Source organism: Caenorhabditis remanei, chromosome III, assembly GCF_010183535.1.
Source record: "Caenorhabditis remanei strain PX506 chromosome III, whole genome shotgun sequence".
NCBI lineage: Eukaryota > Metazoa > Nematoda > Chromadorea > Rhabditida > Rhabditidae > Caenorhabditis > Caenorhabditis remanei.
The window spans coordinates 6,095,629-6,111,451 of record NC_071330.1 but is presented as its reverse complement, the minus strand read 5'-3'; the positions used below and the strand labels follow the sequence as shown (position 1 = coordinate 6,111,451).

General features: G+C 38.8%; 1 protein-coding gene across 1 annotated transcript; it reads right to left on the bottom strand.

The window, feature by feature from the left end:
* Positions 1-367: 367 nt before the first annotated feature.
* On the bottom strand, positions 368-1,768 carry GCK72_009381 (uncharacterized protein; the record flags this gene model as incomplete). The annotated part of the gene is made up of 4 exons (XM_053727355.1): positions 368-631; positions 677-973; positions 1,022-1,296; positions 1,420-1,768. The coding sequence occupies 4 exons, from the start codon at positions 1,766-1,768 to the stop codon at positions 368-370; spliced, it is 1,185 nt and encodes a 394-aa protein (XP_053586932.1).
* Positions 1,769-15,823: the final 14,055 nt, after the last annotated feature.

Genomic DNA, 15,823 nt, shown 5'->3' with positions numbered 1-15,823 from the left:
TTTTAAAGCATTGACCCGTTTTTTTAAAAGATTGACTTTTTAAAAGATTAACTGAGTTGATTTACTAGATCAAGGCGATAAGAAGTGCTTGAAACTATAACGGTCAATATTTGATCTCTATCAGTTTGATGGGAAAATAGGATCGAGGACATTGCAATACGCAGTTGGTTCAATATGTTTATAGTTTAGTCTTTGATGAACTATTCTATAAGTCTTGACTTTTTTGGAGTACCGAACTCCCCGCCGTCTTGATTTAGTGTCCGACTGAGTTCCGCTAACGTAGTCGGCAGACCTAGCCAAAATAGGAGTCGTTCAGTTCCCTTCTTTTTAATCAAATGCCCCTATTAAAATTATTTATACAAGTATATCATTGAACACAGGGTGCAAATTCGTTAATCTTCTTCTGAATCTCCTCGTCCGCAGACTTGCTTTTAAACCAAAACGCCATTGCTCTGTACACCGTTCCGTATTGTTCGGCATTATCAATGAGACCGCATCGTTCTGCTCTCAATTTCTCCACAATCTCTTTCGTGTTCACTTCTTTTCCTTTATTAACAAAAAGCATTGAGTTGAAAAGAGCCAACATAGTTCCAGCACGACCGGTTCCATTCATACTCATTAGGACAGTGTTCTGAAGAATTAAGTTGTGAGGAGGATCTTCATTTTCAAGGGATACCTCGTTTGTCTTGATGACTTTCTCAAGAGTGGTCACCAAATCTCCAACATTATCCAATCCTCTTTTTTGTTTCCAATTATGGATATGGTATACGGTAGTGAAGAGAGAATTGGAACAACCGTCTGGAAGGATCTCCAATGTGTATGCAGTCATTGCAACTGTCGATTCCACTTTCTTATTATTCAGAAACATCTTTCCATGATTCGAATATGTTCCGTTCAGCAATGGGAAGATTTGTTGAAGAGTTACTGAACATTCCAGTGGCATGATTGCAATGACTACTGAATGAATCTCCTCCTGAAATCATGAAAATTATCTCTCTAATTTCAATGAACTATTTCTCACCTGAAATATCATTCTCCAGAAGTCTTCAATGTTTGTTGGAACAGATACATCTGGTACTTGAGTCACAATCATTGTCCGACTGAATTCTGGTACAGTAACCTTCGCGGCGCAAATGAAATTTCCAGGTGCATGAGTGAGTTTGATGAGTTTCTCATCTGGGATTGGACAGTCTGGAGCTCTCACTTTCTGGATATTGGTTTTGAAAGAGGTGCAATTGGAAAGAGACGGTTTATCGTTTGGAAGACGCTTGAAGATGTCGGCAATGGCGGCGGCATCTGGAATTTGACTTTTTGCGTCACGTAGAACTAAACGCGTGGCAGACGTGAAAACCAACGCGCAAAAAAAAACAGTTTTTCTGTTCTACGTGGCTATTTTCCACTTGGATCCTTCATCCTTACCGAAAGCTCCACTCGCCACCATTTTCTTTGCCATATTCTCTCCACTCCATTGCTCTTTCTCCTTTTCTTTCTCTTTTTCCTTCGCTCTTCTTTCCAGTTTATTGCAACCTTCTCCATCGATCGCTATTCCGATCTCCGGTCCACTTCCAGTCGATCCACCAGTCGACCCTCCAGTTGTTCCAGTTATATCTAACTTCTTTTTCCGATTTCCTCTTTCACTTTGATCCTTCTTTTTCGCTTTCTTCTTCCGTTCGCTCTTCCCCAATCCTCCCGTTTTGGCAGTCTTTCTTTCACTACGGTCAAGATTCTTCACCTTCTTCTTACGTCTTGATCTTGTCGACTTGTTCATCTGAAATATCAGAAGGCTTTCGATGGGAAGGCTTTTGCTCTTTGGGAGTTCTACTCACTAATATATTGGACACGTTGTTTGAGAATCTACAAGAAACCGAAATAACTGAATTGGTTGGGAGATTCTAGATTCAGGGCAGAAAAACAAAGTGACACGTGTTGTTAAATGTGGAAGGTCACGGTCAGATTTCCACGTAACTTTTTAACGTGAACTTGAAATTCTCCTAAAATGTGGGGAGCGGGAAAAACTCGGGCAATATGTTAAAAATCAGAGATGAGATCTGAATCTTTGTGGAGCAGGAATTCCCAGGCCTGATTGAAATGACTAGGATTAGATAAGAAGGTTCTTTGGATTTAATGATGTAAACACATCAAGTTCTAAATGATGAACATTTAAAAAGAACGTGATAAGGACAAGGTCATTCATTTCACACCCCTCACTCACAAACATATTTAACGCCTTCTTTTGAAACTTCGTTCGTTTCGAACAGCAAAAAACTTGCAGAAATACAGAAAATAATCAGTTTGACCTTGGAAAACGAAGATTGGTTTACAGGGTTGCTACGTGAAATTCAGTACCTGTAAATAGAACGAAGAAATTGATAACAAAATAACAGATAGTCGTCGAGTCATGCGTTCAGAACCCATCATCGGAACCAGCCTGACTTATCATTTTGAACACTGAACACTTACATTTGATCCCACTGTCATCTTTCTCTTTTTTGAAACCTCTTTTTTGCAAAACTATCATCTCCATCTCCCACTGTATTCATCACATGGAGAAAGGCGGGTCATCTCGTGTTTCTTCTTCTCCATTTTCCTTTTTTCTTCCATTTGAACTTCACTTTTCCGGTGCCCTCTATTGTCCCTTCTCCTACTCTCCCATTCAATTTCATTCTCACCTATTCCCTCTTTTTTTCCGAATTCCCTTCTCCTTTTTTGCTCAAAGTCCCTAAAGATTTGAAACATGGCGGTGACTGAGATAACGGGATTAGCAGGCAAAATGACACGCCTTTCCGTCTACTGCACGTTTCTTGAACTTTTTTTTGAAAAAGGAGAAGAAGAAGAGCTTCCGGCGAAGGGCGATGAAGATGCTTTTTTGTTTGCTTATGATGTGGAGATGATGATGATGTAGCACCTTCTCCCTTTCTCTGCTTTTCCAAAATTTTCTTCTTTTCGACCGGAAGTTCTAAAATTCTTGAATCCCCTAATGCATTCCACCTTCCACAAATTTTTGAAAAATTCATATTTTGACTCTTTCACCGAAGAGAATCGAGAACACTCGTCATAATTGTCTCTCGTTTTCTGGAACTGATCCTCTTTATTTTTCTTTTTCTGATTCCTGTTTCTTGACCTTCAATAGTTCCTCCTGGTCATGTGTATTTTTTAAAAAGGTGTGTCTTGATCTGAAATTTCAGACGTTCTTTGAAGTTTGTACTGAAAACAAAACTAAAAGTCTCGATTTCCGGATGGAAAGGAAGTCGAGGTCAACACTTTATTTGCTTTTTCTTGTATTACTCACATTCAGAGATAAACTTGCACTGGTTTTAGTTCTAGTTTGGTTCATTCTTAGACATAAGACAGGTATTGAAATCTGAAAAAGATGGTCTGGCTACAGGTTTTCAAACGGACTGTCTTAATCTGAATCCAAATTTCTAATACACCATGGCTATACGTTTTTTTTTCAATTGTCAGTTGAAAATTACCGAACTTTAAAAGTGTGTCATGATGTCATAGACTATACGAGAGTCTCGATTTCTGTAGAATGTATAGAGGCTTCATTTTGTACTTGGGAACGTTTTCCTGCGAGATCTCTGTAGACTTATCTTTGAAGTGAGATAACTCGTATTTTTACTGAAGAACCGGAATTATTTTGCCGAATTTTACCTTTCCAGGGTTTATTCGTTTTAAAAAGTACTCCAATACAAAAAGAAAGTCTAAGGCGTGTCCATCTATTTCTAAAAAGAATAAAGTCATAAGATAGTCTATAACATCAAGACAAGTTGTATTTCACTGGAATTTTTTCTGAAACTGAAAATGAAAGCTATCTGACTACCCTGATTTTTCCCATTTGAATCTTTTTTCTTCTGGGATGAATCTGGATTGCCCATTATCAGTTTTCTTGATCTGCACTAATAATGCATAAAACTGATAATTGTATCGAAGTGTGGGCGCACTGATTTGTTTTGTTTTGAAATCTATTTCTCTTGAATTTTGTACTAATCATACAAAATTTGTCTGCCGTGAATTTCAAATTCTAGATAAGAACTTTCGTTTTCCATTCCACAAATCCAACAATTTTTAATTCTTCAAAAAAGCCGTGCTCCATCAGTTTCCCCACCTGGCATCTGATCATCGATCCCCCTTCCATCCCCAGAAAAAGTTGCTTTCCCAATGTTTACTTGATTGTGTTTGGTCATCTGTCCGATCTTTACTACGAATCAACATTTCACTTTTGTTCTTTTTTCATGTCTCAATTGTTTTTTTTGTCCCGAAAAAGTAAGTACATTAGATGCCTCGAGATGGTCAATAACTTTAACTTTTGAATTCCTCTAATCAAAGGACATACATTTCCTTCCTTTTTATTTTTACGTAGGTACCTAGACATGTTTATTGGGAATTTTCAATTGTAAAGGGGTACTGTTGAATTTGGGTTTTGGCTCTATTTATTCTTGGATCTGAAATAGTTATGTTATCTAGTTAGAAGTATAGATTCGCTCTTTCAAACTCGGTTCAAATCGTTTGGAGAAGGAGGGAATTCCAAAACGGAATAGCCTCAAATTTTAGAAGCCAGTTTTTCCTGATGAGTTGAATCCAACTACGTGCACCTTGATTCTAGATCGCAGTACGCGATCGTAAAGAAGTGATGAACTTCTCAGAATTATCACGAGTCAGAACACCTTCCAATCAAAATTTCTTTCCGAAAATTTCAATTCAACAATTTTTTCTCAAAAATAAAGAAGGTCCAACTGGGATCATAGTAGCATCCAATTTCCGGATGAAACAAAGAATCTCAAGTGGGCGGAGCGCAGAGAGCAAGCAGTAAAATTGGGCTCTCCCGAATGAAAAACAAAAAAAGGCGATTGGGATGGAGGGAGAATTCCGAAGAAATTACACGTTCTCGAGTCCACTTCCGCAACATTCGACGCCTTCTCTTTTGTTTCTTCCACTACGCCTCCATCTTCTTCTTCTTCTTCTTCTTATTCTTCTCCTTCACTTTGTGCACGTTTTCCAGTTGTGACGCCTTCTCATTATTGATGAATGAGAGAAAAATGAAATTGAAACTTTTGGAAATAATGGGTTAAAAAATGGGGAAAAACTGGTCGAAAGAGTGAGAGAGAAAGAGAAATAGGGAGTTGGACGGACAGGTGGGAGAGCAATTGGAAATTTGGTAGAAGGGGGAGGGGGAACCTAAAAAAACGAACTTTTGAACGTTTCATTTTTCTGTTGCAAAAAAGAGTTCGGAATTCCGTTCTGCGTTCAGTAACTTGTACATTCATGATCGCAGTGCAAAACCAGTAAAAAAGTTTGAAAAGATAACTAATTTTTCTTAAAACACAGATACACAGCTGAAGTTTCTCTCATTTTTCTCAATGAAGCTTGATTTCCCAAAAAATGTTTTCGACCTCCTGTAATTCCTAATAAGTCATATACGGTTTGAAATTAGACAAGCACCTTCATTTCTTCTTCTTTCTTCATTTAGTCGTTTTACAGTACACTTGTCAATCTTCCAGCTGACTCAATTTCTCTTCTTCCTCCAAATTTCTTTCTATTCCTAAAGATCATTCCAATCACAATCCAGAACGGAAATCACAAATTCATAATTTCCAGTGATATTTCCTCAGATCCGTTAATTTATCTGAAGATGTCTCCAACTTATTTTTCCCTGCATTCCTCACTTCTCAAAACATTCTTTTTCATATTTCTATGGCACATCTATTCCCAGGAATCCAATTTAGATAGCAGTGCGTCCAAAATGTGTTTTTTTTTGTTTTCAAAGATACAGTGTATTTTCATCACCATATCTCATCTTTTTGTGTTTTTTTCTAGTTTCCCGACCAAACTAGAGTCATAAAAAAGGAAAAATTCTAACAAATCAGTGGGGAACTCACGGAAGTGTAACCCGCCACTCGTCTGATTCATTTGATTATCGAAAAAAGAAAAAAGAAAACTCGGAAGGATCTAACAAGGGTACTAGAAACAAGGACTACTGTATATTCAAAAATTTTGATTTTTAGCTTTTTCAAGCACTTTCAAGTTAGGAATCAGGGATTGCCGTCATACTGTATTTTTGAGAGGCTTCTTCCAAGTTCACTTCCGTTTTCAAATATTTTGAGAGACTAGAGTTCATCAGAGTCTTTCTATAAAAAACTTCTCAAAATTAGCATCATTTCTTTCAGTTTTTAGAGTTCTAAGAGATCTTTTCGTTCTGCATCAAAAATATATATTTTCTGACCTAAAAAAAGAATAAAGGAGAAGAGGACCAAATCTAATTATAGAAAAAGTTTTTCATCTCACTATTTTCAGCTTCTGTGAACATCAGAATTTATATTTTCCAGTTCCTTTTCTTCGTCTTTTTTTCTTTAAATGTCAAAGTTCCCTTCATTTTTTGTTTATTTATTTTCCAGCCCCTTTTTCGATTAAAGTTCGGCTCACTCACCCCAACAACTCCTGACCCCGGAAATTGACTCCAAGTTCGAAAAGTCAAAAACTTTTGACACTTCTCTCCAACTTTCCGCTTCCTTTTGAGTTCTGATTCCTAGAAAACGTCGTTGCTCTTATTCTCCAGAATCCACAAATCTTAAATTAACGTCTTCTGGCAGAGAAGAAGAGATCAACGTCTTCTTTTTCTCCTGGAAAATGAGACCGGAAGAAGCCCGTAGGCGAGCAATGAGCATTACTATGAAGAGGACAAAATATTCGGTTTCAAACTCATAAGAATAGTTTTTGCAATTTTTTCGTGAGTTCAAGAGATTGAGTTTCGAACGAAGTTTTGGTATTTATGGGGGAATAAAAGTGGGAGGATGACGTCGAAAAGGTACAATGAAGTTATTTTATTTCATTTTTAAATGATGTGAGCCTTCAGGAGATATAGTGCTCCATCGGAATATCGTCTCCTAATTTCCTTTATTAGATTTCCAGTTGAGCGCAGTTTCTTTTCCCAAAATTTCGAATTACTTATTTTCATCAAAAGCCTAAAATCAAAATTCAAACTTCCCCGATTATCAAATGACGTCTGAATAGACCAAACATCTGCAATTCTTTCCTCCAAACCATTCAATTATATCACAAGTTTCAAAATATCAAAAAGTACCATGCAATCAACTGAATGTTTGAATGAAACAAAGAGTCTATCCAGCACAAAATACACTTTACAAACAACAACGCGTTTCTGGAATCCATTATTAATAATACGTTTTTGCAATCTGGAATGCCGATTCCAATTCCAGAAACAGCCAATCAAGAATTCTTGTTTCGTGTTTTTTTCACCGAGAGAAAAACAAGGAAATCATGAAATCAATGAATATTTTTTTGAAGTCGTTTTTGTTTTGGAAGATAGCAAAAGTGTGATATTTAATTCATTCGATGAGCATGGGTGGGCGCGATTTCCTTTTCAGATAAAAGCAGATTCCATAAGATTTAGTGAGGATGTCTCATTTCTGGAATTCCAGTTTGTCGTTAGTATGTGAGTAATCACTAAACCATTTACTACTTTTGCAAACACGCTCTATCGAAATGTTTTTTTCATCACTAGGGCGCAATTGCATTCTTGAGTATAATGTGAACTTCTTTTACTGTATTCCACCATTTCTTTCCCACTATCTCAGTCCAAAGTCTTAAAAAGACACTCTATTTTTGATTGAGCCCAAAGATCCTTGCTCTTTCATTCAGTGCTTCTCCACCACATTCTTCCGGTCAACCACTCATTTCTCCTTACATAAAAACTCTTCTTATTTTTATTCCACGTCATTATATTTATTATTTGAAAATAAGTTTGTATAGAATGCTATTTATTCGACGAAAAGAGGGTTTTCGTTGCTTCCGCGCGGTACATCAGATACCAAGAATCAGAATAGAAGGAGAAGAAATAAATTGATCTTCTGGAAGAAAAAGATGTTTGAGTTTTCCTTCTTCTTCTTCTTCCTTGCCCTTCACACACGTTTAATTGTTATTTGCAATTCGGAAGGATCTTCTTCGAAATAATTTTCTATTTCTCTCTTCCATATACTTTTGAAATTTGAGTAGCCTTCCTATGTGAAAATGTGGAACTTTTTTCCGAAAAAATATAAACAGAATAATTCTTGAAGTGGATTCTGGAGTTTTTGTGCAAGAAAAATCTGAAGAGCCGCCTTCTGAAGAGATTCTGAAGCTGTTCAGGATGCGTCTTTCTCAAAACAGTTGTTCGGTTTTGGATTCTTAGAAAAAAAAGCCAAGAGAACGCCAGATATTATTATCAATTAGAGCTTCTGGAAGAAGAAACATGAAGATTCTTCTGAGATTTCATTTTTTATCTTTCTATTTCCAAAAACCCATCATCTGAATCCAGGCTGTCATCTTCTTCCAAAAGTATTGAAGTGTGATAATTAGATGGGCAAGAAGATGATTTCTTCGTTGTTTTTTGTTGCGGAAGTCACAAATCCTCTTCTCACTCCTCCTCCTCTTTTTTGTTCCATCTGATGATTCTTGTGCTTCGTTTGTATTTCTTATTTCGTGATATGTGATGGTAATAGGAAATGAGTCAGATAGTGTATTTACTCACTCGTTCCGTTTTTGGTACTACAATTTGTTGAGAGTGCGGATTAAAAGAAGGGCGAGGAGAAGAGAATGAACTAGTTTCTGATTTTAGAAGTGATTAGCTCAACCTTTTTGAGAATCTCGCTAATTATAGATATAAACATTTTAAAGGAATTTAGAAAATTATTTTAAGGAAACGTCAATTTGACATTATACAATTTAAATTTATATTCTAGCTGTTCTGATCTGTGTGTGCTGCCCTGAAATATCCTCTTGTTGGTTTCAAAACGTATGGTTTCTGAAGTTCCATCGGTTTACAAAACCTTCCGGTGAGTTTTAATGGCGCATGGAATTTGTTCGGATGTCTCGTAGTTGAAATGAGAGAAACCGTATTTTATTACGGTTTAAATATTTTTACTACGGTTTTTTATGCTTTCAACTACAAGACCCATCCGAACAAATACCATGCGCCTTTAAAACTCCCTTTGAAGGGTTTGTGAACCGATAATAATATGAATGCTCTGGCCACAAAAAAAACATGCAACCAGGGGGTAAATTCTGCTCTGCTCACCTGTTTTTGGATAACTCGTTTTGTAATATTTGATTATTTTTCTTGAATTATTGCATTTTCTTTCTCATGTATGTAAACATCTTTTCTGAATATTCATCTCTTCCAATCATACTGTATGCCCTTTCCATGCCATTTCACTCCATTCATTTTCAGTCTTCTCCTTTTTCTTCTTCTTCTTCTTGTTCTTCTGCTGGCCCCGCCGCCCACCTCTTCTCCCCTTCTATTCATAACATCATTTTGTTCATCCTCACTTCTCCTTATTCCTTATTTTTCTTCTCAATTTAACTACCCCATCTGATTCAATTCCTCTGAAATTGTGAACACCGGACGTCTGTGTTCAGCAGAATTTAAACATGGAACTTTCTTGCACAACCGTTCATTTCCTTCTCTATTATTAGTTTTTTTCTTGCAAGAAACAAAAAAATTAAAGAATAGTTTCCAGACTTCCCTCCACTAAATGCCAATGGACTTCACGGAAGACAGTTCAGAATACGAACACTGGACACATATTGAGAGACGAATTCCCTTTCAGGTTAGTTTTTTTTTGGGAGAAAAGAGAGAACTATTAAAGGATTCTGGAGAGAATTGGGTAGAGGGATTATAGTTTTTAAAAGAAAAAATAGTCTGAAAGTTGGGAGAATATTGCTGTGGGACAGTCGGATGCAATAACTTCTCAGTAGATCTACAAAAAAAGAATTTCAACTGCGGTTCCACATAAATATCTGATTTTCGATCATTCGAGCCTATCTGCGAATCTATTTGAACAGGCGTCCTCCCAAACTTTTGTAAATTTTCCAACTCTACACAACACACATTTTCCTGAGCATGTCTGCCATGTGGAAAAACCTTGAACTTCCAGCCGAAAGGTTCATTTTCTATTGTCTCGTGACCCCTGAAAACTGTGAAAAATTTATGCTAAGCTGCCTCCCACTTCAAAAATAAGCTCCCAAAGCGGGGGACCTGCCTATTGTTAGTTCATCAAGCACTCCAGAGTGACGTCGTGCACTCGATAGCTAATTTTTCTTCGAGATGAATCAACTCTTTGATTGAAATTAGCTGAAAACTGTTTTCGAATACTAATTCATCATCTTTTCTGAATAACTGTCCAAAGACACCTTATTTCATTTAATTCATTCCCCATAACAAAATGTCGAATCTCAAAATAGACTCTCGAAGAAGCGACGGTTCCTTGAATCCAAAAATGGAACCTTCTTTTCTTATTTTTGAACTGAAAATTCTCGTTTTCTTTCTTCGAAAACAACAATTCAGCAGAAATTATTCGATTCCTTTAAACCATTTATTGACCGCATTATTCTTTATGTTTGTCCAGTTCTTCGATCTATTCAAGTGTAAAATGTATCTTTTTTTTTGGGTCAGTCAGAGAGAAAACTCCCACCTAATATTAATGAATGAGTATATGTAATAAATTATTTTAGAATTATATGATTGTATGGGTTGGATTCGGGAGGGGGACAGCCGATCCATGTCTCTTACTCCTGAAAATTATTCTCAACCTCCGAAACTCTATGTTTAGCTCTTTTCAAAACCTCCCAGTTTTGCTTCCCTCGCTTCCATCTTTTTCCATTTTCTTTTCCAACCAATTAGCCAAATTCTCCATCTCACTGAAATAAAAACTTCCTTGAAAACAATAAGTTTTCCAATCATTGGAAGAAGAGAAAAACGAAAATGATATTCTGGAAGACAAACATGTTTTTGCATATTTCAAAACAACTTACTTCTTTCTCTCAACTTAATTTTTGTATTTCCCTCCTGAAAGATGTTTCGTTTTTGATGTGTTCACCGTGCCTTTTCTGAAACCAAATTAGCCGTTTCCGTTCCCCTCGTTTCCTTCTCTTCCAGTGAGATAAACGACGATGTTTGTCTCTTTTTCTCCTCGTTTTTTCCTGTCGATTTCTGCTCTTCCTTTAATTATTCTATGTGTTCCCCTCCTCTGCCTTTCTTTATTCAAAATTGGTTTTCTCTGATTCATTATTCTGATCCTTGGTAGGATGACTCGACGACTGCGCGACACAGATGCCTGAATTTCGGGTTTTTCGTAGATGAGATACATGTGGATAAATGGAATTAGACTAGAATTTGTAGAAAATGCAAAAGCAGATATTTCGGATCCTCTGAAGAGATCATAAAATGATTAATCAGTTATTTGTAGAAATAAAAATTTTGCACAGCCCTGATTGCAAAATAACATGGTTCTGAGTTCAAAACCTCCAGAAACTGTAGCATTTTTTTGGGTAAACGTTTCTGTTTGATATTCCCTATCCTCTAGATATCAAGACATTTTTCAAAATTGTAGTCTCTCAGACTTTGATACAACTAAAACCACTTTCAGAACATTTCAGAGAACATCTTCTACCATTCCATGAACAAAAAACATCTGTCTCTTTATCAGTTTGTCCTAATTATGCCCATCCTAGAAAAAATGTTCTGACAACTTCTCAGAACCTCTTTGTTTGCCCCAGACCGATCAAGATGTTCAAGAAAAAGGCAGCCGCCAATTTGTTCCTTTTTTTATTCGTTTCTTGTCATGACTCTCTCAACAATTGTTCAAAAGATACTCAGAACTGGGGGGGGGGGTCACTTGGGTCTAGACACTCAAAAAACATAAACATACAAAACAGAAACTGGAGACACCTCTCGTGTTCCGAATATCTGTTTCATAGAATACTAAAATGTATTTACGTGAATCGTCGATTATTACAGAGAGATATCTTAAACAAATTAGGCCCAGCATCTGTGGAGAAGGCAAGTAAGAGCGGTCGGAGACTATTGCCTAATCCGTTATTATCACGCACTCTAATATGAATAATGGCTAGTTTTGTGTAAGATAAGCTATGTAACCGGAAATAACAGTACACATGTATTCAATGACCCATTTATTACGCTCTCTATCACGGAATTCCTTGATAAAGCACCAAAAAAGGTAAAAAGAAGATAAAAATGATGAAGTTGACGGTATGACGAGCAGGTGACTGCGAGGAGTGCGTGCGGGTGTTGTCATTGATGGCGAAGGTAAAAAAGGTGACAATGCACCCAAAAACCTTCGGAAAAGATGGAAAATCCATTCAATGCACTCACAACAAAATACGCGCGCTCCTCCTTGCACCCGTTCGCATATACGAAACTATTCGCAACTGAATGAGTGGGTGTGGGAATCTCTCAGTGAGAGAGTGGAGGATTAGAGAAGTGCAGGGGAGCGCGTTTGCATATTTACTTTGCGAGGGTATTTGAATTATAATTAATTGTTAATCAATATAAAATAAGCCTGATAACAGGAAATAAAGGAGAATAATAACAAGGTGAGTAGAACAGAGAGTAACGAAGGTTCTGAAGGTCCTAGTTTTGTGGGCAAAACCTTAGGGGGCCTTCAGATGACCTTCAAGTTGGCAACTGAGAACATTCTCTGGTAAAGTTGACAACACTCCCGGGGGGGAGGGGGCGACGGATTCTTAGCGTCTGCGCTAGCGTCAGTGATATGCACGTAGTTGATGGGCATGCTCTTGGCTTTGCGAGAGAGGTATTCTCTGACGCGTCCCGTCGGCAACTCGGCAAATTCATCTTCTGCAGCTTCAGCTGGTATGATCCTTTGGGGATCTTGATGGATACTCTCGTCTTCTACTCCATTCCCGAGGAGTTCGAAGTCCTCGTAGTCTGGCTCACCAGGTTCTCCGATACTTTCAAGTTTATCGGTTATTGGGTTCAGTGGTAGATTTGATTCTGGTAAGTTGTACTCAGCTTCAGCAATATTTGGCAAGTCGTTTTTAGGGAATAGCACGGGGGCGTATCTCATGTCGGGATCTTCGAGAATTGCGGGTGTTGGCAGCTCAAATGAGTTGTTGTCCTCTGCTAGATCAGCTTGCTTAACCGCCTGTGTAGATAGATGGTTCAGTGGATTTAGTTCAAGCGGGATCAGCTGACAGACTGCACGTGAGTACAACTTGCCTTTCACCTTGACAATCGCTGAGCGAATTTGTCCATCTCTTTCAGATCTTTCGACTTTAGTGATAATGCCTAGTGGCCATTTATGCCTTTTAACCAACTTGGTAACAACGATGACCACCTGACCCACTTCAGGTTTGATGAGCGAACAACGCTTCTTTTTGTGCATGTTTTCTCTCAGATGGAGCAAGTATCCTGTCGACCATAATTTCCACATTCGTTCCGTAGCTGCTTCCATCTTATCTAGATGTGCTCGAACTGTTGCCTCAGTACTTCTTGGAAGTACATTTGGGTCTTCAGATTCGGCTGGAATTTCAGTTAGGACTCCTGGGTTTATGAAATCGAAGGGTCTCAGTGCGACCATGTCTCCTGGAGATCTGGCGTGTGGGATCAGAGGGCGGTTATTGACCATTGACTGAGCTCTTGACACGACATATTGAAGCGAATAGTAGTCATACATTCGTGCCCCACACTCTTTGGTGATCTGGGTTTTCACGAGTTTCACCACTCTTTCGTAGATACCTCCTTGCCATGGAGCGAGAGGTGTGATGAACTTAAAGTTGATCAGTTCTCTGGCGAGGTACTCGACAAGTGATTGACTATAATCTGCATTCTTAATGTCTTTGTTGATGATCTCACCGCTCAACTTAAACGTGGATGCGTTGTCCGAATAGATACTCTTTGGCACTCCGACTTCTCCGAAGATCATTTTGAGTGTTTGGATGTATCTGAAGGCTGTTCCATCTGGAACGACTTTGAGGACTGCTCCGCGGGTGTTGAGACAAGTGTAGATGAGGACGTACGCTTTTTTGGCTGATCTGCCATCGTCTGCTCGGTACATGATTGGTCCTAGGTAGTCTAGTGCTACATTTGAGAACGGTTTAGATGGAGTAGTACGGCATTTAGGGAGATTTTTAGTGTATGGATAGTCGAAAGGGAAATTGTTCACTTTCTGACACTCGACACATTCTCTGATGATATTTTTTAGGATGCCTCCAAGTTTGGGAATCCAATACTTGGTCCGGATTGCGGATACTGTATACGTCTCTGGTAGATGACCATTTATTTCATGTGTCTCTCGAGCGATTAGCTGAGCAAGCGGATGTCGATTGTGGATGAAGATTGGCTCGCTGGCTTCCTGTGGAAGTACTGGAGATTCAATTCTTCTGTGCACTCGACGTATTCCTTGTGTGTCAATATTGAACTCAATGTCGGTTGGGTATTTGTAGTCAAGAGCTTCACAGTCCTTGTAATGCTCGGTGATAATGAGCAATCGAGCTACCTTCGCTCTGTGGAGCGGGCAGTCCGATTTGGTGAACTCTTTCATCACTTGACTTTCCCATGACTTGTTTTTGAGCGAGATGCTGAATGAGCACAGAATCTGTACGACTATTCTAGTCAATTTGGTTAGAGATTTAGTTGCGTAGAACGGAATGAACGATCCTTTCCGAGTGACTCTGATGTCAGTAGTCATCACTGTATCGGATGGAGTCTGAGCTTCATTGTTGGCCGCGGGTGTTGTCACTTTCTTTTTTCTTTCCATCAGCGGCTTTCTTGCCTTTTTGGTCTCTGGATCAATGATCTCTGAGTAGACCAAATCTCTGAATTCAGCTGGGCAAGTGACTTTCCCTTGGATCATGCATGGCCACTCTCCCGGATCCTGCTTGAGGAAATCCGGGCCTTCGAACCACATCTTGCTGTTCTGGAGTTCAGTGGTGCTCATTCCCCTTGTGGCAAAGTCCGCCGGGTTCTCCTTGGTTGGACAATGATGAATTGTGGTATCAATGCCACATTCCTTCATCTTGTTCCGATTCTCTTGGATAGTTTTTATCCGATTTCCGACCCATGGACGGGTGTTCTTTTCTGAGAGAATCCAATAGAGAGCGCAAGCACTGTCTGTGAACAGCTTGATGGACGCGATGTTTACACGGAGCTCTGCGATAATTGCACAGGCTAGATTGGACGCACATTGAATGCCAAGAAGCTCGAGTTTCGGAATTGTCCAATTCTCGTTCTTTGACGGTCTGATTTTGTTCTTACTGGCGAGTAATGACACAACTGGTGGTCTCCCATCCACGATGTAGTAGGCGTAACAGACTGAAGCATAGATGTCATGCGAGGCATCGCTAAACATAAGCAGGTGGATTTCAGAATGTCCCGATTCTGTCGTAAGCTGTCTAGGTAAGCTGATCGCTCTGTCTATGTAGTTGTTACATAGAGCTCCCCATTCATGGAGTAGCTCTTTTGGAATGGGATCCTTCCAATTCGTGTCATCATTCCAGATACGTTGCATCAACCTTTTAAAAGGTACTAGAATCGGTGAAACTAGACCTAACGGGTCGAACGTCTCCGCCATTTTGGACGCAACATCTCTTTTAGTTGGATGATCAATATTCAGCTGGGCTATTTTTACAGAGAGTGTATCCTCAATCGAATTCCACGTATATCCGAGCAGCTTGATAGTGGACTGTTGAGCTCTATCTGCTGGTGATAGTGACTGCATGGTCTCCGGATGATTTACAATATATTCTCTCAAGTTCATTCCCATTTTTTGGAAAATTTCTTTCGAGTCTTTGATTATTGCGGAGATTTCCGATGCGTCATTCACGCAGAAGAGACAGTTGTCAACGTAAATGTTGTCCTTGATCTCTTTGTTGAGATCATGCGGATTGTTGTCCAGATTATAGGTGATATATGCTGCTAGTTGGAAGGGGCTGCTAGCAACTCCGAATGGAATACGTGTGAATCGATATACTTGGATATTGTCGGCTGTTGCGGGTGCTGTTACGTCTT